General features: G+C 43.3%; 1 protein-coding gene across 1 annotated transcript in view; it reads left to right on the top strand.

Moving 5' to 3' along the window:
- The window catches only part of Colgalt2 (collagen beta(1-O)galactosyltransferase 2), an 87,901-nt gene that overhangs the window by 62,533 nt on the left and 3,985 nt on the right, over positions 1 to 21,383 (top strand). Inside the window, exons 5-10 of the mRNA XM_027417379.2 lie at positions 4,017 to 4,221; positions 9,326 to 9,445; positions 11,480 to 11,556; positions 16,366 to 16,472; positions 18,412 to 18,544; positions 20,105 to 20,232. Of these exons, the coding sequence (XP_027273180.1) occupies positions 4,017 to 4,221; positions 9,326 to 9,445; positions 11,480 to 11,556; positions 16,366 to 16,472; positions 18,412 to 18,544; positions 20,105 to 20,232 (770 nt within the window). The remainder of the gene's footprint in view (positions 1 to 4,016; positions 4,222 to 9,325; positions 9,446 to 11,479; positions 11,557 to 16,365; positions 16,473 to 18,411; positions 18,545 to 20,104; positions 20,233 to 21,383) is intronic.

Raw genomic sequence — 21,383 nt, 5'->3', positions numbered from 1 at the left:
GGATATAAATACTCCTTTCATACAAAGAACTGCAATATAGCCACTTGATAATGTAGTTATTAAAAATACATAGCAAGGCAGGCATGGTGACCCAGTACTCAGGAGGCTGGAGGCAGGAGGCTGAAGAATTCCAGGGATCAGGGCTGGGGAAATGGCATGTGTTTCTTGTGTGTGCATGAGGACCTGCCCATGTAAAAGACCAGGCATGATCCCATGTGTGCCTATAACCCAAGTGCTACTGGGAGTTGAGCCAGTAAGATCACTGCAGAACACTGGTTACCAGCCCAACTCCAGGATCATTAAAATAACCTGTCTTTGTTTGTTTGTTTGTTTGTAGACAGGGTTTCACTGTGTAGCCCTGGCTATGCTGGAACTCACTTTGTAGAGATAACCTGTCTTAAAAGAATAAGGAGGATAATGATTGACCAGGATACCTAAAATCTTCTTGCCTTCTATATGTGTTCATGGGTGCAAGCATTTCCGCCCAAAGCAGGTGTATATACCACACACACACACACACACACACACACACACACACACACACACAGTCATGCATATACACACAGACACATGTTGTGTAACAAGACTTTTCCTGGGGAGATGCTATACATACATCTATTCACCCCAGATAGGAAACCCATGACAGACAAACAAACAGATACCACCAAAGTCCAACTTGGTGAATCTTAAGTTTTATTGAGATTTCTCGTAGAAATATAAGGTAATGGTTAGTTACAGGAGCAGAAATAACTCAAAAACAGTACATCACCAAAGCCCACTCCAGCACAGGTGGCAGTGCCCAAAAGTTGGAAACCTGGAGCACACTGTATAGCCTGCAGGCAGCTCAATAGATTGGAGAGTGTCCCATCCCAGTATTGCAGACGGTCTAAACCTCTTGCAGGCAGCTTGGGGAGTTTTTGCTTATTGCACGCAACTGGAAGTTTGGTCTCAGGGTCTTTGCAGAAAGGGTTTCTGCCCTGTTCGGTTCCCCAGACTTTTCATCCCAAGTAAACATAGAGACTTCTATTAATTATAAATTGTTTGGCTGATGGCTTAGGCCTCTTACTGGCTAGCTCTCTCTTAATTATTAACCCATAACTTTAATCTATGTTTTTCTACATGGCCTTATCTTACTGGAGAATGCCTGGAGTGCTATCTTTCTGGTAGCTACATGGTGTCTCTCTCAAGGCTCCTCTCTGCTTTCCTCTCCCCAGAATTCTCATCTAGTAGCCCCATCTATACTTTCTGTCTGGCTACTGGCCAAGTGGTGTTTTATTCATCAATCAATAAGGGAAACATATGTACAGAAGGACATCCCCCATCATTGGTTAATCTGAGAATTCCCTACAGGATAGAATGTTTCAATCTCAGAGGAAACTGATACACAGAATACATACATACATACATACATACATACATACATACATACATACAGAGAGAGAGAGGAGTGAGGGAGGGAGGGATGGAGGGAGGAAGGGAGGAAGGGAGGGAGGGAGGGAGGAGTTGGAAGGATAGAGCGGGGGAGGGAGAGGTTCAAGGCTAATTGAGCATGTTTGTGAATGTTTATAATCCCAGAATTTGGAAAGAAGGATCAGTAATTCACAGGCATCCTCAACTACATAAGGAAGTCAGAGCCTAGGCTACCTCAAATCTTGTCTGAAATAATCAGAACAGAAACAGAAAACAAGAATTCAAGGCTAATTTAAACTACATTATAACACCTTGTCTAAAAAACCAAGGAATTCTCACATGAATGGTAATGGCTGACATGGCTTTTGCTTTTACATATTTTAATCTGCCAGCATCTCAAATGGCTTGCAAAATTGCTGAAAATGTAATAACCAGTGGTCCCAACATAGCACTAGACCAGGAATTCCTCTTTCTCTGTAATTAGAGTCCTGTTTCTAAGAGATTTTTGAACGATTCTTACCATCCACTTGTTTTTGAAGGAGACAACAAGTTGATGTGTAGAAAGTTTATTCAAAAGTTTATTCAGTTCTTTGGAGAAAACATTGTATTAAGTTAGCACAAACTCTCCATTAACAATCTACAATGTTGCACGTGCCGGGCCACCTGAGGCTTGTTTTGAGTGAGTTCTGCTTTGCCACCAGCAACAGCGGTGAGAGGAGGTTATCCTAGCAACTGCAGCTCCCAAGTTTCTATTGGTTCCTTATTAAAAGTGAGTAGGAAGAATCTGCTCATCTATTTTGCAGAGCAAAACTCAATTCTGTGCAGCCTTGGCCAATTATAGTCATCTTCATCTGTTTCTGGCTTTCTTCCACCCTAGTCCATTTTCAACTTGGACAGGAAGGGAAATGGCCAATGACTTCATAAGCTCAAGGCAGCCCTACTTTCCAGAACCTTTAAACACATCCAAAACAAAGTCATATTGCCATTGCCTGGCTAACGAGCAGCACCTATTATCAATAAACTTCAGTTCTTTTGAAAGAATGATATAACCATCGTGTCCACCTCTCTTTGGGAAGCTTGTCAATTGTCTTTTTTCTCTGCTTCCTTTAGTACCATCTCTCTGAGGATAGTCAATGGTTCATCACCCTCCTAAAACTTCCAAGTTTCTCATCCTAAGCATGTCACCCCTCACAGTATTAGCCTGAGTCTATAGGGAGAAGCCCTTTGAAAAATCAATGTCCCCATTATCCGTTAAAGAGCTCCCATATGCTGAAGCATTAGGGGAAGCCAGTGCTCTAAGGTCAAGCAGCTAGCAAGTGGTTATGATGACTGTAAGACTCACATCTCCCAAGTCTCTGTTTATGATCCTTTGGCTTTATCATATGGGGTGATGGGGTTAGCAGCGCAGCTAACTCTTCTACACACTGAAAAGGGTACCACAGAAGTGGAAGGAGATGCAGTGCCTGTTGCATGGTGCTGATATCACAACCAGAAATGCACCATAAAGGAGGAGGAGTGCCTAAGGAATACTTAGAAACTTGAGTATCCAATGAGCGCTGCGTGCCCCGCGGTGGTAGTCTTGTGAAACTTTCCAGTCATCCCACTGGGCCCCCATCTCCTATTGCATGTTTTGTAAATGCTTTTCAAAGCTTCTACACACTTTAGAGAGCTATATTGTCCTTCTTCCTGGAATGTTTTCATGATCTTTGTGACTAGTACCACTGGAGTAGATGTCCTCTCCAAGATTCTACATCCCACATGGGATAGTCCTGTACCATCTCATTGATTAACTGTCCTTCATTAACTGGATTACTGCAGGCATTCCATGGGGATTTGTTGAATGAAATTAAATTTGGATGGAAAACAAAATGATGCATACCAAAATAATTGAAAACCACAAAGTGAGAGGATAGATTCTCCCATGCTCCCATGCAGGAGAAAGTGTTAAAATGGGGGGGGGGAGAATTCCCCCCAAAATGTGAAGCTGTTAAGAATTCACTGAAATACCAAACCAGCAATTGCACTGAAAAAAGTCCCGAAGATATATGTGGAAATAATGTATGCTTCAAAAACATTAGCCAAGTGTAACATAGTCATTCCAATGCTAGTCAATCATGGTTGGGACTTTCTTAATGTTAGACATTATTCTAAGTACTTCATAGCTCCACCTTGCTTAGTTGTGTAGGGAAAGAAAACCTTTGGGGTAGATAATATTAACTGCCTGTTTCAGAGCTGGGGGAAAAGGCATAGCAAAGTTGAGACATCTATAAACAGTAAGAAACTGAGGTAAGGCTTGAACCAGACATGTGTTCATACTTGTCTTCTCTATCCCCTTTATATCAATATTAATCCTTCATATTTTATCATAAGTCTACATGTACTACACTTTGTGAAATTACTAAATCAACAGAAATGGGGTAAAAAATGGTTCCTTTGCCCTCTGTGTTTTAAAAGCAGATTCATTTCTGGAGCACATTCAGAAATTCTTAGTTCAGGATAAGGAGAGAGGAAACAGTCTGGAGATTTCTGTTGACCTGTGATGGCAGATGACTGGATGGTGATGCTTCCAGTGAGAGAACATAGTCTGTCTATTTGCTCTCTTCCAGGGTTTCTATAAGCGGACACCAGACTACCTTCAGATTAGAGAGTGGAAGAGGATCGGCTGCTTCCCCGTCCCCATGGTCCACTCCACCTTCCTGATTGACCTCAGGAAAGAGGCCTCCAACAATCTGGCTTTCTACCCTCCACACCAGGACTACACCTGGACCTTTGATGACATCATTGTTTTTGCCTTCTCCAGCAGGCAAGCAGGTACTGTTTGTGTTTGGCTGTAGGCTGCCATAGAAACACTGCAAAAGGCATGCCCCTGTGTCCTGTGCATATTTAAAAACACCTCAGTCTCAATTTCAAGTCTGAGAGACGATAAACTGTTTGTACTAACCATGCCAGAATCCTCTGTGCTGCTGTTCCTGAGTGCCAAAGATCAAGAGCAGGGCCTGGCTCCACACAGACTCCAGTCCCTTCTGGGAAGGATCTGAGTTGATGGGCAGACATGATAATGAGAGTCTTGAAAATTTCACTGACTCTCTAGAGCTAATGGTATTGCTGTTTCTAATTACAAGAATCCTACTATTAATTTGGAACCTAGAACAATACTGGTAAAGTCTCCAAGCTTCACAAATGGAACTATTTCCTCTCAAAAACAGTATGTGCCGCTGTAGTGGCTCTGTCCCACAGTTCTTAGCAGCCCAGATTCCTTCTTTACTAACTTTTCATAATTCAGGATGCATTGCCCTTAATAACTGCCCTTAATGTAGGATGCAAGATCCCTCATCACCAAGGATGCTCTATGCATTTAGGCAGAAACTGAACTATACATAGGACTCTGCCCCTGTCAGAGAGAAATCCAGAAGTTGAACACGTGCATGTCTCCTTAGCCAGAACTTAACAAGAGGTCACTCCCTAACTTGGAGGGAGGCTCAGAATGTCATCTCCTTTCCGTGTGGTCATAAACCCGACTCTCTCACTCTCAGGAACAGATAGTGGAGGTAGTCAGCAGTCCCAGCCTCCATCTCAGTGGAAGGAAATTCGAAACCAGACTTAAGTACCTGGTGAGTCACTATGGCCACTGGATTTTGTGGGCTTCTTGGCAAAGCCAAGCCAATAGGAAGGAAAGGTGTTCTGTTTTTCTTCTCTCTTTTTTTGCCTCTTTTTCCTCTTCTCATTCCCTTGGGGAGACTAATTCACAAAAGTAGTTCAGGATGACTCCTGGCTTTACTAAGGTACCTTCTTAAGAACCTCAGGCCTTCCTGACAGCAGCCAGGGCCTATTTAGCCTCTAACAAAATGAGTTTAGAAACCAAGAAGATGGTGAAATAAACTCATGGTGGCTAACTAGGTTGTGTGAAAATGATTTTTGCAACGATCCCTGGCATCTGGGGAGGTTGCTGGAAGATGAGAATGTTAACCCAGATCCAAGCTGCAAGATGTACAAGACATAGATGTCCCACTCACTGATGTACATTTGAGAAGAAAGAGTATATTTTGTAGAAACGGTAAGGCTGGTTTTCCTCTTTGGTAGGATAATTTAGACTGCTTAGCCTGATGGCGGCATTTAGGGAACTTTGTGTAAAGGAGAGGGAGCTCCTCATTGGTCTGGAAGTTTGCACGAAGGTTCTCGTGTCCATGTTAATGAAAGCTTCTCCTAGATGTGTGGTTTGCTCTGACTTCTCCAAGGCCAGAAGCAGAGGCAGGGCCTTCCTGTTCCAGCAAGTTCTGCCAAGCCTTTGCTTCAGAGTTGGAAACAAGGAGAAGTGAGCTGTTATGATTATGGTGATGGTCAGTGCAAAACAGATCTTTTTTATACCCATTGCACAAGATAGCCTTGCAACCCAGGGGTTAAATGATGATATGTCTATTTTAAACTAACATCCAAGTGTTAGGCCTGGAAAATGGATGCAGGCTATCCTGGAATTTTCATCTTTGCTGTTTGTATGGCCTGTTCACCAGTCAGGCTACCTGGGTTATTAAAAGCAGATATGGATGCCCAAAGCTGTTGGCAAATTATCTGAGGGAAACTAGAGGTGGAAAATGAAAGAGGCCCTACAATTTTGTCTGGCATTGTGTTAAAGTTTATAATTGTTGTGGAGTTTAGATCCTTAGCTGTGGAAACATAACTAAGTTTTGACACCTATGAACACTTAGGGCCAGATTAATGGTGCTTACACAAACAGGCCAAGAGAGAATTACTGAAGGCTACTGCCTGCAGCTGTGCATTCTAAGGTCATATTTCATTAATGTTTTCATATTTCATTGATGTTTTCAGAAGAAGGACTAATGAACCTGGGAGCTACCTGTAGCCCCTAGCACATCTCAAAGCTCTCCCTTTCTTCATCAAGTTCAAAGAAAAATACTCCTCTCTCCCTTGAGAGAGACTTGGTGAAAAATGGCTGGTATTCTTTTGTTTCCACTATTCCAAAATTCTCTGGATGTGCATTATCCATCAGAAAATAATTTTTTAAATGGACCAAAAGAAGCAAATTGTCTCTCTGTACTAAGCAGGACCGTGAGGGTCATAGACAAGTCTCTGTGGCAATAGTGAGGCCAGGGGCAAGAATTTAGCTTCCATGTGGCTAGGAATTAGACTTCTGTATCGTGACCACAGGAGCCCTTCTCTGTACTAGCCAGGCAGCTTCCAAATAATCCACTGTGATCCAAATAAGTAGTACATGGAAGGAAGGCTGATCTACCTCAGGGACATCAGTTGTGGCAGTCACACATGCATTCTGGTGTAAGGATGGCAGTCCCAGAGGTTAATGGCCTGACACTAAGCTGTAAGCTCAAGGTGGAGAGAGAGAGAAGTTGGAACCAGCCCTTGGGGACAAAGATTTGGTACTAATAACTTACTGTGTGGCCCTGGGCCAATCACAGCCTGAGTCTGATTTTTCATCCCAGGGAAGAGATTATTCATCAATCTTCATTGTTTAGGTGTATGTGACTCAGGAAAGCATTTGGTGTCTTCCTAAGGAAAACAAGGCCCTTTCCTCACAACACTTGTCTCTCCTTCCCAAAGATTCACCAGAAATTGTTACAGCAAAATAATCTCAGAGACTTTATCTAATTGCCAGTGAATCTCATTTTTTAAAATCATATTATCCATGAACATAGTTGAAAGGGCCCAGTGACCTATGATTTATTAAAATGAGTACTCCCAGTGTGTCACTCCTGAGAATGGGTACAGAAATATATATGCATATCTGCTTTTAAGTAGCATGCACCTTTCTTCTTTTCTTTGTTTTAGCCTCCCCCCCACCACCCAGGCAACCCTCCATTTTAGATGATGATAAGTGAGCTCACTTTCCTTTGACCTTTATGTGGAAACACATTCTTCCTTATCTCCTTGTCCTCTCCATGCAATTAATATGTTGAGTGTTAGCGTGAGTAAGTGGCTTAGTAGTTAGGAACATGTGCAGAGGACTTGGGTTTGGTCCCCAATTCCCACACAATTGACTCACAACTGCATGTACCTCCCATTCCAGGGGATCTATGCCAGCCTTTGGCCTCTTTGGGTACCACACACACATGTGGCACACAAACATACATATAGTCACTCACAAATACACAAAAATAAAATTAAATTTTTTAAAAGATGCTGCCGGTTTTTATTATAATCACATGAGTAAAACACCAGATCACTATAAAGTTTTCCTTTATCAAACAGTAATTTCCCCCCCCCCCCCGTGTATGTGAAAGAGACAGAGATCACTAATAAAACTGAAAACCAATTACTTATTTTCTCAAACTTCTAGAGTATTCATAATTAACAGCCATCCCTTTTTGCATGTTAGAAGATTCTAAGATGTCTGTCTTAAAATTTTCTGATACACTCTAATCTCAGAGCTGTCACAGCCATTGACTTGGACCTAAGTTTGCCTTGTATCACCTTTCTTGTGTCTTGAGTCTTTCTTGTGAATGGTGATCTTTCTCCTTCTCCTTCTTCTTACACACCTTCTCTTTTCTTCTTTCCTCATCATCTAGTAACTTGCTGAGCTAAGTGTGATGGGAGGTAAATATTTTATGGACTTGTATTTCATATCTGAAAGTGCCTTTTTTGTATCTGCTCACTTGGTGGATAGTTTGGCTAGGTATCATATGACCTTTGTATGGAAGCCTTGGGACATTAAATGGTTAAAGGGGGTTTGTCTAACTAGAATAGAGAGGCAACCTAAACTTGAGTCTTTTTTTCTACTTTCTTAATTCATTACAACTTTGTAAGAAGTTGCATTCTGGTTTGTAGTTCCAGAAACATTCGTGTGAGCAAATAGTACAGCTAGTGAGTTCGACTGAAGAAGGCAGCAGAGGTGACAGCACCTAGTGAGACCAACCAGAATCAGCAAAGGTGGAGGACAAAGGCCCTTTTCTTTCCTTGTTCTTCTCTGCTAATCCCATAAGACAGCTTCACCTGGCTTGGTGGGTGATGTAACTGACTGCTGGAAATTTCATCTGCCCCAAATAAAGATGTCACAATGTGGATAATTTCCTCAGGAAAACACCAGTGATTATAGCAATTAACAAGTCAGGGGCTTGGGTGCATAGTTTGAAGTTTGCCAGTGTGTCCTTGTAACTAAGTAAGCTGGTGCCATTGCTGGAACTATGAGACCATCCTGAGTCTTCATTCCTAACTGTCTGGATGAACAGAGGTTCTTTTTAGTTCTCCAAGTTCACTGGTGGGGGCTGAAAATACCAGAACTGAATATAAGAGAACTATGACATTGTTGGCACTACCACACTGCAGGTTCTTAACAAACTTTGATAGGAAGGGTTGTTTTTGTCCCTTTATGGACTTATTTTTGAGAATTTTGTTCATCGGTCACTCCAAATCCGTGCCAGCCACAGGGGAAAAAAATAAAACCAAGAAGAATCATGGGAAATTACAAATTTCCTTTGTATCTTTTAAATGTTTTGTTTTTGTGTGCTTGGATTTAGTTCTAATAATCTGTCAGCCTCATAGGATCTCCCTGTGTGCTTTCATGTCAAATATGGATTTCATTCCTCATCTTCTTATTATTTCCTGTAGATGGATTAGACTGTTCCGTTCTGCTCTCTGGAATGGGAAACACTTCTTCCTGTCTGATCCATGCCTTTACAGTGTTCATTTCAGGTCACAAATGGCTTTTTCTTCAGAAAGAAAAATAAATTTCCTCTGGACTGAAGGATGGTCCATGGCTTTTGAAGAACCCCCAATTCTGTTTCAATTGTTTAATAAAAGAATATTGTAAAGCTCTATAGTCAGTTCCCCTAAACAACCCATTTGTTCAGCTTGAGTGTTGAACTTAGTGTCAGCCACAGTCCAGTCTCCCTCCCTTACTAAGAAGTGTGGTTTTTAACTGATTGACTTTGTTCTCTCAAATCTTCAGGCATTCAGATGTACCTCTGCAACAAAGAGCACTATGGCTATTTGCCCATTCCTCTGAAGCCCCATCAGACACTGCAGGAAGACATTGAGAACCTCATCCATGTGCAGATAGAAGCAATGAGTGAGTGACCGGGGATCCAGGGCTGTAAAATCTCTAACTAGAGGTGAATGAGATATCAAACCACACAGGATATTCACTAGGCAGTAGAAACCAACTACTGGGAGAGTTATTGGAAAATAATGATTGAAGCATTGGAACATGTACTCTTCAATGAATAGATGTGGGATCCATACCTGTGATAAGAGTCACTCCACAAAGGTACTAGGAAGTCCAAACATTTTACAGCCAACTCTCGGTTTTCAGAAGATCACAGTTCATTTGGGGAGACAGGACTAATATTAAAAGCACACCAACAGCACGGTGTGCTGTGAACAGAGCCAATGCAAAGACAATGAGAATTTAGAATAGAGAAAAGTTACTGTGGCTTCTGTGATCACGTTCAGCCCTGATGCTTCTTCAGGTGATCTTGGGGAGAAGTGGGTAGGTCAAACAAGAGGACTGATATGGTCAGGACACTACAGGATGAGGAAAGAGGCTGAGCAGACAAGGAATTTCCATCCTGGAAGAAAGTGGGCTAAAATATTAGGAGTAAAGTTTAAGAAGTTGAAGTAGCTTGACTGATATGGTCCTTAATTAGACAGTCCAGAAAAAGTAGAATATCCATCCTAAAGAACCAATGAAGGTCTTAGGGGGAATAAAAGGTCAGGCTAGAAATATTCACTCAACACATGCATAGTGCATAATTTCCCATAATAACGAAGTACAGCAATGAACAAAACAAGCAAAACCTCGCCATCAAGAACTTATATTCCATCAGAGAGATAGGTAATATATCAAGGAAGCAGTTACACGAATCTGTGGGGGAAGAATTCCAAGCAGAAAGAACAATACATATAAAGACCACTAGAGAGGAGAAATCTTGGGAGTGTTCCAGGGCCAGAGGCCAACATGGTGGGGAATGAGGAGCTGGGTAGAGGGAGATGAAGTCATGGATGGATGCAGAACACACTGGCCGTGGCAAGGAATTCAGATTTTATCCTAAGAGCAATGTGAACCCATAGGGTTGTGTGATGTGATTTATGTATTTCGAAAGATCACTTAAGCTGTGGTGTGGGTACTAGAGTGTAAGGGATTAATGCATTTATCCTGCTGAGAGATGTTAGTGGTTGAGATTTGAGCTGTAGCAAGGAAGTAATAAGAAACAGACAGGTTTAAGGCCCATGTTAATGGCAGAGCTCATTGTACTTACAGAGGCTTGGAGGCAGTCCATAAAGCAAAGGGAGAATTAAGAATGACTCCAATATTTTGGTCCATACAACTTACTGAGTCAAAAACGCTTCACTTCATCATGTATTCCTGACGTATTTATTGCATGTCTGAATAGAGAGGCCAGGAGATAAGTAAATATAGGAATCTGTGCGTTCCGGGAAGAGATTCCATTGAAGAGACATTTGAGACTCATTAACACCACGAGGCTGTTTGAAGCCAAGGAGCAGTGTGATCTTGTGTAGTAAAACAAAGGAGGACAGATCCCCAGAGTAGACTAACAGCCAGAAAGCTGGGAATTAATAAGGAGGTATGTTTTGAGAAAGAGCCCAATGCTGTTGGGAAGCCAAGTGAAATGAGGATGAAGAAGTGACCCTTGGAAATGTCAAACTAGAACACTGTACCAGATGCTCATGCTGTAATCCTAACACTTAGGAGGAAAGGCAGCAGGCTCAAGAGTTTCAGGCCAGCCTGAGCTGCATAGCAAGTTCCAGACTATCCTGGGCTACAGAGTGAGACCCTCTCAAGAAAGGAGTTGGGAAATAGAAAGAGAGATGCCATCATTTTTCCTAAGAAGCACTTTGATGCAATGACAGGGACACAGGCTGATTGGGATTGGTGAAGAGAAGACAAGGGAGAGATGAGAAAAAGGGATCATGACAGGATGTGGAATAAAGAAATGGATGGAGCTGCTGGAGGAACTGCACAACTGTTTGTCCCTGCCCTGGCTGTCAAGCATGGGTCTCAGGCCTAGAGCCTAGTGTGCTGGGACAGGTCTATCCCCTGACCCTTTCTCTAACAAAGCACTCTGGTTCTTCTGTCTTCCAGTTGACCGTCCTCCAATGGAACCCTCCCCGTTTGTGTCAATTGTCCCTAAGTATCCAGACAAGATGGGATTTGATGAGGTAGAAAGTCTCTCTCTCTCTCTCTCTCTCTCTCTCTCTCTCTCTCTCTCGTGTGTGTGTGTGTGTGTGTGTGTGTGTGTGTGTGTGTGTGTGTGTGTATTCACATAAGTGCAGACTTGTGTGTTCATGTTGAGAAAAAAGAACAAACACCTGTCTGAGAGCAAGCAGGCAAGCTTGGCCGCTGGAAAGGCCCCGAGGACTTGGGCTTGTTGTCATTCTATCTTCTGCTCTTCACAAAGGAGGATCATAGAAAAACGTGCCAAAAATGTGAATGTGAATTTGCCATGTACTTTTTTATTGAGGCTCAAGAGTAAGGTAAATTGGTTATATGTTCTAAGTTCTGGAGACATTGAGTTTATTCTGCCATAGGTGAGTGCATGGAAACTATTCTAGAACACCCAATGCTTTGTTTTCTTTCTGCTTTTCTTCCATGGAAAAAGGTTGGGGGACAGAGTTGAAAGGACAAATGAAGAGAGAAACACGTTCTAAAATTCTGTCTTTCGGCAGGCAGGAACTTTTGGTGGTTCCCTAGGGCCATATCTACTGTGCGGTTGTAAGTGTGTAAAGGACAAAGCAGAGGTGGACTTCAGCTCAGTGGTAGAGCACTTTCCTAGGATAAGTGAAGCCCTGGGTTCAGTTCCTAGCACCACAAATGAAAGGGGGAGGGGAAGGAAGAGAGAAAGAAAGAGAAAGGGGGAGGGAAATGGGGAGAAAGAGTGGTGAGGGAAAGGAAGGAGTAAGGAAGGGACAGGCAGAAGAGAAGGAAAGAAGGAATGAAGGCAGGAAGGGAGGGAGAGATGGAAGGAAGGAAGGAAGGAAGGAAGGAAGGAAGGAAGGAAGGAAGGACATAAAAAGGCACTTTTATTGGTAGTGTGTAAAACAGGTGGTCAGCAGGGCTGGAGAGGTGGCTCAGAGGTTAAGAGCACTGGCTGTTCTTCCAGAGGTCCTGAGTTCAATTCCCAGCAACCACATGGTGGTTCCCAACCATCTGTAATGAGACCTGGTGCCCTCTTCTGGCCTGGGCAGAACACTGTATATATAATAAATATTAAATTTAAAAACAAAAAACAAAAAAAACAGGTGGTCAGCAGGGCTGAAATTGCGAGTCTGTGTCTCTGAGACCTTCCTGGTCCCTAATGTGCTTGCTGGCCAGTACTGAGGAGTTCTGTGGTCTGGACAGTGCTATGACCTGCCAGAAGTCCACAAACTGAGACAGAATTCTTCCAGAGGGATTTAAGCACAAGCATTGTGCTTTGAACTCAGTACATTTTAATGGGAGGAAAACACCAAATCTCATTAACATCTGTGGCCCTAAAACATGTCCATCCCAAGGAGCAGCTAAAGGGACTAGGAATTGTTCTACAAAACTGTTCTACAAAACTGAATTGAAGCTAGAAGTCCAAGAGTAGGAATGGGTGCTTAGTGAGTATCAAATAGTGATCATGCTATTTCCACAGAAGGCAGAGAAAGGAGAGAATTTAAATGTAGCTAAGTATAAATAGACTCTATTCAGTCTATTTCTATTTACTAAAATTAGTATATAGTTTTCAAAACTGAACAGTGCTACCAGGGTGGGCTGACCAGAGCCACAGGGGTGGGCGGGCCCTACCTGGGTGAGCCCTCCCCAGGGTGGGCCTTCCCCCTTCCTCTCCCTCCTCTTCCCTCCCACTTGCTCCTCCTGAGTGCAGCTCTTGCTTCATGGGGCACTGAACTCTCCTCATTCCCTAGGAGAGAACGCTCAAGTGTCTTTCCTTATCTCCCCTTTTCCTCCTGGAATCATATTTCTGTGAGTACCAAATCGCAGCAAATGAAACAAAACCTGGACCATCTGGCTCAGCCATGGGCAAGGCCTGGTGTTAGGCCAGCCCTAGAAAGTGAGGCGGGCAGGGACTCGGCTTTCCACAGCCCAGGATAATCATCTCTCTGTCTGCAGCAGACATGGGCTGTGGAAAAGGGGTGTCAGAGGCCTTTTCTGTCCTCCCATACTGTGACCTGGTTGCTAGTGTCTGGCTGCATTTGGCACTCAGTTCTTTGCTCTGTTTACTAAGTATGAGTGAGCTGTCTGTGTTTTTCCTTCGTGGCTACTGACTTTATTGCCCTTGCCCTGGCAGGGCCCAGGACAAGACTATTATTTACTGAAAGCTTCCTTGACTGGAGGCCTCTGGTTTGCAGGGGACTTTTATTGGATGCTTCTCTGTTTATTTTGTTTTGTTTTTCTTTGTCTCCTCGGGTGACCCCAGGTGGCTCCCTGGTTGTGCAGGGGAAATGCCATTTCCTTCCTATGTCTGTAAAACCTGGGAATGGAACATAGCCCTTGACAGGATTTTAGAGAGGGAGAAAACGAAGCATGAAGGAACACAGAACTTTAAGCTATAAAGTCCCCAATATATGGCACACAGAAATAATGACTTTTTGTTTTATTAGTAATTATCTAGTTGGGTAAACCAAGGAGTCAAATCCTGCTGCACACGCCTGCCGAGCCCCATCACACAGAGATGTCGTAAAAGGGTTCTGCTGCTCCCATGAACCTATGTGTGGACAGAGATAAGACTATTTTGCAAGGGAAAATTGAAAGCTTAGTTAGTATAACTTTTCTGATCCAGCTAAAACATATAGTTTAAATTACATTCAGGATGATCACTGAGCCAAAGCTCTTAATACAGTATAACCTGAGCCCCACCCTGATTAAAGGATGAAGCCAACTTTATCATAAGACAGATGCATGCAAGTTTTCACACGTACAGGTCTTGAGGGCTGGCTTTGTTCAAATACCTCTTTTTCTAGACAGCAGAGCTAAGGACCCAGAGGCATTAAATGTCTTCCCCAGAGTCACCCAGAGAGGGTTAGTCCTCTGCCGTGTCCCCTGCTTAATCAGGAGGAAATGAGTGTCCTCTGCCCTGTTCCTGTAGGTTTCACCTTCACTAGGACATAAATTCCTACTGGCAGCTAACATCTCCCAATTTCAAATTGTTTAATATTCAAAATCAGTTCATTACCACTTGTAGCAAGAGGCCCTTATTCAAATGATAAATTTATAGATGGATAAGATAATTCTGTGAATGAAAGTACCTGCTGTCCTGATGGAAGTAGAAGCAGACACCCACTGCTAAACTGAACTGAACTGGAACCCAGTTGTAGAGAGGGAGGAATGATGAGCAAAGAAGTCAAGACCAGGCTGGTGAAACCCACAGAAACAGCTGACCTGAACAAGGGAGAGCTCATGGTCCCCAGACTGATAGCTGGGAAACCAGCTTAGGACTGATCTGGACCCCATGAACGTGGGTGTCAGAGGAGGCCTCGGAAATCTATGGAGCCTCTTGTAGTAGATCAGTACTTATCCTAGCATAGGAATGGACTTTGGGAGCCCATTCCACATAGAGGGATGCTCTCTCAGTCTAGACACACGCGGGAGGGCCTAGGCCCTATCGGAAAGGATAGGACAGACTCTGAAGATGTCCCATGGAAGGCCTCACCTTCCCTGGGGAGCAGAAATGGTGTGGGATAGGTAGGATGTTAGTGGGGGGCAGGGGAGGAAGGGAGGGAGAGGGAACTGGGATTGACATTTAAAACAATCTTGTTTCTAATTTAAATTAAAAAATGGAGGAAAAAAAAAAGTACCAAGCTGCTGCCAAGCTGGAAGACGTGAGTTTGATCCTCGGGACCCACATGGAACTAACTCCTGTAGATTGTCCTATGACCTCCACACATGCGCCATAGCACCTGCAGCCATGCATTTACACTTTACACACTATGCACACTAACTAAGCAAACGAATATAAAGTGCTAACTTACCTGCAACCATGTTCACCAGGCTTTAGTTGCCTTGTGATGTCTATGTATTAGCACTGCTGTCAATCAGGCATTGACAGGTCAAAGTGAGGGGTATGGGGGCACTCAGCCCTCACTCAGAAACATGACATGCCAGCAGATGTCCTCTGTAGCGCACGCTACAAAAACTCATACCCAAGCTATGTTTTGCACTTCACTCCTCTGTCAAGGGTAGCCCCCAAGGTAATGAATGGCCTTGTTTTCTTCAATTTCTTTTTTCTCTTAGCTCTAGAGAGCTGAAGAATTCTGACCAAAACAAACAAACAAACAAACAAACAAACCATCTTCAGAAACTGAGATCTTGACATTCATCCTCGAAGTCACTCTATGAAGATTCAGATTTTTCTCAGTTCTTGAAAGATGTAAAGCTTACCTTATAGGATGTGAGTTGTGATGATACCAAACAGTACTCATGGGGTAGAGCCACGTGGTCCCAATTCCCGAATAAGGAAACTGAGGCATAGGAGCAACAGGCCTAAGACAGACAGCAAGAAACAGTATCAAAAACACAAGGATGTCAATGCATTCAGCCACTTGGTTTGATTTAGCCATTTGGCAAACCACTTCCTCCCCAGCAGGGCTGTGTGCATACAGTTTAATTCACCTTTGGCCTTTGGGGTGGTATTTTTTTTAACTTTATTTTCTCAAGAGTAGAGAGAATGCATTTATCACTAAATATCAGGGAGACAGCAGGTAAGGCCACCTCTGATGGCTGCATTTAAAAATCATCTCCATTGTGAAAACTAGCATTTGCGCACACACACACACACACACACACACACACACACACACACACACACACACACACACACACAAACCATGAGCCTAATAAGGAAATACAACACTGTACCACAGCTTTCTTCCCGTTCCTTATTCTGCAGACCCCTCTGGTCCTGACATTTGTTTTGCTCAGCTTTTCAATCAACCTAAAATAAACCTTGAGTCACTTGTGTATCTTTCTCCTTTTGCTTCCTGCATTAGATTTTCATGATTAACCTCAAACGCAGGAAGGACAGGCGGGACCGGATGCTGCGCACGCTCTATGAGCAGGAGATTGAGGTCAAGATCGTGGAGGCCGTGGATGGGAAGTAAGTCTTCCTTGCAGGTGTGGTTGGAGCAGGGTGGTGCCTTCTCTGACTGAGAGGGAGTCTTGGGGGTGGGGGTGGGGCACGGCCATGGAGGACAGATGCTTGGGAGGATGCCAGTAGTACCAGGGATGCTTGTTTCTACCTGTTGACTGGGCCTAGGGCCACTCTCCAGCCAGTGACCTCTGAGTCTCACACCACTCCATATGATTGCCCTGTCTCTGTCCATTCTCAGAGCTGTGGTGGTTTCCAGTTTCCTCTCATGTAATAGAGGGAGTGTATTTGGAATCGTGTTCAGGTCTGAAGCAAACAAACAAACCAAGAAGCTAAAGGTCTATGTGTCCTGTTGTGTGAGAATTGGCTTATAGTGTTATTAAAATTTTATTTATATGTAAGTTTTATGTCTTCCTAAATGATTTATCATCTCTCATTGTCTTTAGAATATATTTTCTCTACAGGTTTATTTTTTTCTGATAATAATATAGCCCCTCATCTCTCTTACAGCTACCGTTCACATCATGTATCATTGTCCATCCTTTTACTGTCAACCTATTTGTGTTTTGAATCGAAATCCTGTCTCTTGTGGGCAGCATGTAGTTGGATTATTTAAAATCCCTTGCTGTTGATTGCAGTGTTGAATCCATTTGCCTTCCCTACCCTTTTTCCTGACTTCTAAAGGCTTAAAGTGAGAGACTGGCGTCTTTGGAACTTTTTTCTAGGAAAGTTTACAGCCTTGAGTATAGTTTTGTCTCACAGATTCTCAGAGATAGAGATTCTTAAGAACCCATATTTTAAATATCTTAGTCCTCAGTTTTTCCTTTGAACTTTTTGGGTAGCCACTCCTGAGACCTAACTGGTAATGCTGCCCCTATAACTCTAATGTTAAAACCATCAGACAGATAACCTGCAGAGAGGGCTAGTCACGGGGAATGAACCCAGAGTCCAGTCCAATAAAGACAAGCTCTGAGAATAGCACTTCTGGAGACTGTTGGCTCAAATAGGGACAGTGTCCTGGGGACAAGTCCTCAGGGGTCCCAGTCCACCCTGGCACTTTCAGTGGCTACTTGATCCCAGTTCTCACAACTTATGGTTTTGTGAGTGGCTGGTGTTTAAGGATGGTGTAGGCCTGGGGAGAAAGTAGTTCAACTAAGGTAACTAGAAAGCCTACAAAACTAACTGTGCATATAGGTTCCGCTGTTCTCCTTAACAAACACGCCGTGGTTTATTGTAGGACCTTAGTTAGGTTCCAGAGTTTTGGAAACCTGATGGTGGCCATTTCACCAGTGCCTCGTTACTTTTATAAAGAGACCTTTACTCCATTTGGGAAGTTTAAGCAATGTTTTATTTTAGACCTTGTTTGAGTTTCAGATCCAAAGGAATGCCACATATGCATGGTTTCTCTTCTCATTACTTCCTGTCCTCAGCCCTTCCAGCATGTAATGTGCCTATAAATTGCTTTTCCTTCATTAGGAGAGTACTTCTTCAAAGTTTTTAGAAAAATCAATGGAAAACAAAAAAACCAAGTTGGACACTGTAGGGGATGTACACATGTACAAGAGGCCGTTTTACCTTCATCGTGCTCATAGTGTCACTGTGGTCCACCGACCTGGAGGGCATCAAGGCAGTTATAGGAAACTGAGAAGTGTTTCTCCCTGTATGGAGAGGCTCTACAGAAACATGCTCTCTCTCTCTCTCTCTCTCTCTCTCTCTCTCTCTCTCTCTCTCTCTCTCTCTCTCTCTCTCTGTGTCTCTCTGTCTCTCTCTGTCTCTCTCTCTCTCTCTCTCTCTCTCTCTCTGTGTGTGTGTCTGTCTGTCTGTCTGTCTGTCTGTCTGTCTGTCTGTCTGTCTGTCTTCCCCCTTGTCTCCTTCTTTCCCTTCCCGCTCTGGAGTAGAGACATCTTGACTTAGATATATATGTTCATGCATGTTCTTTGTCACACAGGGCACTCAACACAAGCCAGCTGAAGGCCTGGAACATTGAAATGCTACCAGGGTACCGTGATCCCTACTCCTCCAGGCCTTTAACTCGGGGTGAAATTGGCTGCTTCCTTAGTCACTTCTCTGTCTGGAAAGAGGTAATTAATTCTTTAAAGGAACAGGCTTGTTACGATAAATCTTTCTGCCAAAAGCCGCCGAGCCCCACCACCACGTGTGAGATTTATGCCAGCTGCCCACCCAAGTTAAGCCCAAATGAATACACAGAAACTTGTATTAGGTACAATGCTGCTTGGCCAATGACTAGGACTTCTCATCTGCTAGCTCAGTCTTAATTATCATAAATCTATATATGTTATAAGACTTATCTTATCAGACGCCTTATTGGTGTCCCTCCTTGCTGGTGGCTCACATCCTGCCACTGGAGGAGGCGAACGGGGCAAAAAAGGGACCCTTCCTGTTTCTCCTTTCCTTAAATATGAGTCTCCTTGCTATGTCACTTTCTGCCTGGATCACCACTTTCTACTACATTTCCCAGAATCCTCTTTGACTCCTAGTCCCGTCTAACTTGCTGTCTCATTGGCCAAACAGTATTTTATTTAACAATCAATAAGATAAACATACACAGTACATTCCCCATCATAGGCTGGTAATGAGGAAGAGGAGGGAGAACAGAACTTTCCAGATGGATTAGAACCAGATGCAAAAGGATCCTATGATTGTCCCAGATGTATGCTTACATGTCTCTCTTGCTTTGTAAATCCCATCAGCCCAAGGCCAGCAACACAGACACTAGGATGGTGGTCTCAGTGCTACTTGGAATGGTGGCAGGTGAAGGTATTCACAGCGTACGAACATTATTTTTCTTAGTTCATCTTCACTGCAAACAGGAATTGTTTGTTATGCCTGTCATGTTATCATTTATCAAATGAATTCATGCAAGAGTCACACGGAAGGCTCATGAGGCAGGGTGAGGAAGGATGGCTTCTTTCCACACAGGCAGAAATGAACTGTTCTCAAGTAAGAAGATTCAGAGCCATAGCTTGACCCTGTGTCTTATGTATCCAGATACTTGCGGAGGTGGCATTGGAGTGCAGGGCACATGAATAAGGCTCAAGTCCCACAAGAAAGAATAAAAAAAAGGGAAGGAATAAATGAATACAGACCCCTTGGTGACCTCTCTCCTTTAATGACCCAGTTGTTTTGTCTTGTTTTGCTTATCTCTTCTTTCCTTAAGCTTTAAATAAAAATGTTACAAAAACATAGAGAAGTACATAGATCATAAAGGACTATCAGTGAAATCGCACACATGGAAGACATCCATATTAATACTAGATCAAGAAACAGGTGACAAATATGCCAGAGTTGTCCCCATTTGCACAACATTCTAGTCACTATTCTTCAAGGGCTATCACCATCCTGGCATCTGAGAGCATAGTCTGGCCTGTCTTTGTACTTCCCTTTATGTGAATGGAACCACACAAAACATGTGACCCCTCAGTATTGCATATGAGAGATGTTAACCTGCAAGATTGCTATGACTGCAACACTGATTTAGTTCTCATTGCTATGACTACGCCACATTCATCTATATATCCTGCTGTCAACAGGCATTTTCTTGGATCTGAGCTATGTGATTTCACAAATGAAAATGGGTATTGAGTTTTCATACAGTCTTTCCCCACTGGTGGCCTTTATAGGTTATTGACCGGGAACTGGAGAAGACGCTCGTCATTGAGGATGACGTGCGTTTTGAGCATCAGTTCAAGAAGAAGCTAATGAAACTGATGGATGACATTGACAAGGCTCAGCTGGACTGGGAACTGATGTGAGTCACAAGACGGGTAGCACTCAAAGGCAGTCTTTCCCAAGGTACAGAAAGCCCATTTCCCCAGTTGGTAGGAGACCCGACTCAAGCTTCACATCCCATGTACCTGGATTTTCACACCACAGATGTTTCCAGAAGTAGGGAGAGGTTGGACAGTTTGTTGTTGTTGTTGTTGTTGTTTTTGTTTTTTTGGTTTTTGGGGGTTTTTTTTTGTTTTTTGTTTTTTGTTTTTTAACCTCCATCTACTTTTCAAGATGAGAAACAGAAAATTTTTTTTTCATGAGATTGGTGTTGGCCAGACGATCAGGGACCTCATGACAAAGCAATGGAAATTTCACCAGTAAAGCAAAGTTGCCTGTGGGCAGGGCATGAAGAGTGAGTAGGAGGCATTCATTAAAGGGTTAATGCATAGCATACTTAAACCTCAGCTCCCAGGACAAGGGTTGCCTCTGCAGTCCCTGATGGGGCAGGTGGGTGTAGGAGGCTCAGAAGAAAACTCCTGCACTGGGATGGGATTGTCTAACAAAGACAAACCCTGGCAGCTGGGCTTTCGGCAGGAAGCCAGGCTCACTAAGAGAGTGCTGGCTCAGAACTAGTATTAGCTAATGCTTTGTCTCTTGCCTCTGAGCCAGCATCTTTTCCTTCTTCCTTCTTTCTTCCCTTTCTCCCCCTTCTCTCCTTTTGTTTCTCTTTCTTTGTAAAATAATCAACGCTTTCTGTTCCCTCCAATGAGGCGGAAACATCCCAAGGTCCCCAGCTGTGTATCTAAGGTAATACTGTCAAATCAGAGCCTGCTCATTTGGAACAGCCTGGCTTTCCTTGTCTTTCCATCCTCATCAGGGAAGTTAATTTTGGACTCTGGTGGGAGACCTGTTTCCATAGAAAGTGGCCTGTTCTGATCTTAAAAAGAAACACACTGATGGCCCAACTAACTCATAGGAAATAGACCTCAAAATCAGTACTAAAAAGAGGCCTTCCCCGACAGACTTGAGTCACATGATCCATAATCTTAAACTGTTTCAGTCACTGCTCTTCAGTCCTTCTGTATCTGTGGCTGTACGGCCTGTGGTAAAGCCTCATGCCTACACAGACTGCAAGCCATGTTGTGCTCAGGTGACACACAAAAAAGGTAACTTTGACACTTGATAGTC

The sequence above is a fragment of the Cricetulus griseus genome, chromosome 5, assembly GCF_003668045.3.
Source record: "Cricetulus griseus strain 17A/GY chromosome 5, alternate assembly CriGri-PICRH-1.0, whole genome shotgun sequence".
NCBI lineage: Eukaryota > Metazoa > Chordata > Mammalia > Rodentia > Cricetidae > Cricetulus > Cricetulus griseus.
The sequence above is the reverse complement of the archived record's forward strand: the minus strand, read 5'-3'. Positions and strand labels throughout refer to the sequence as shown.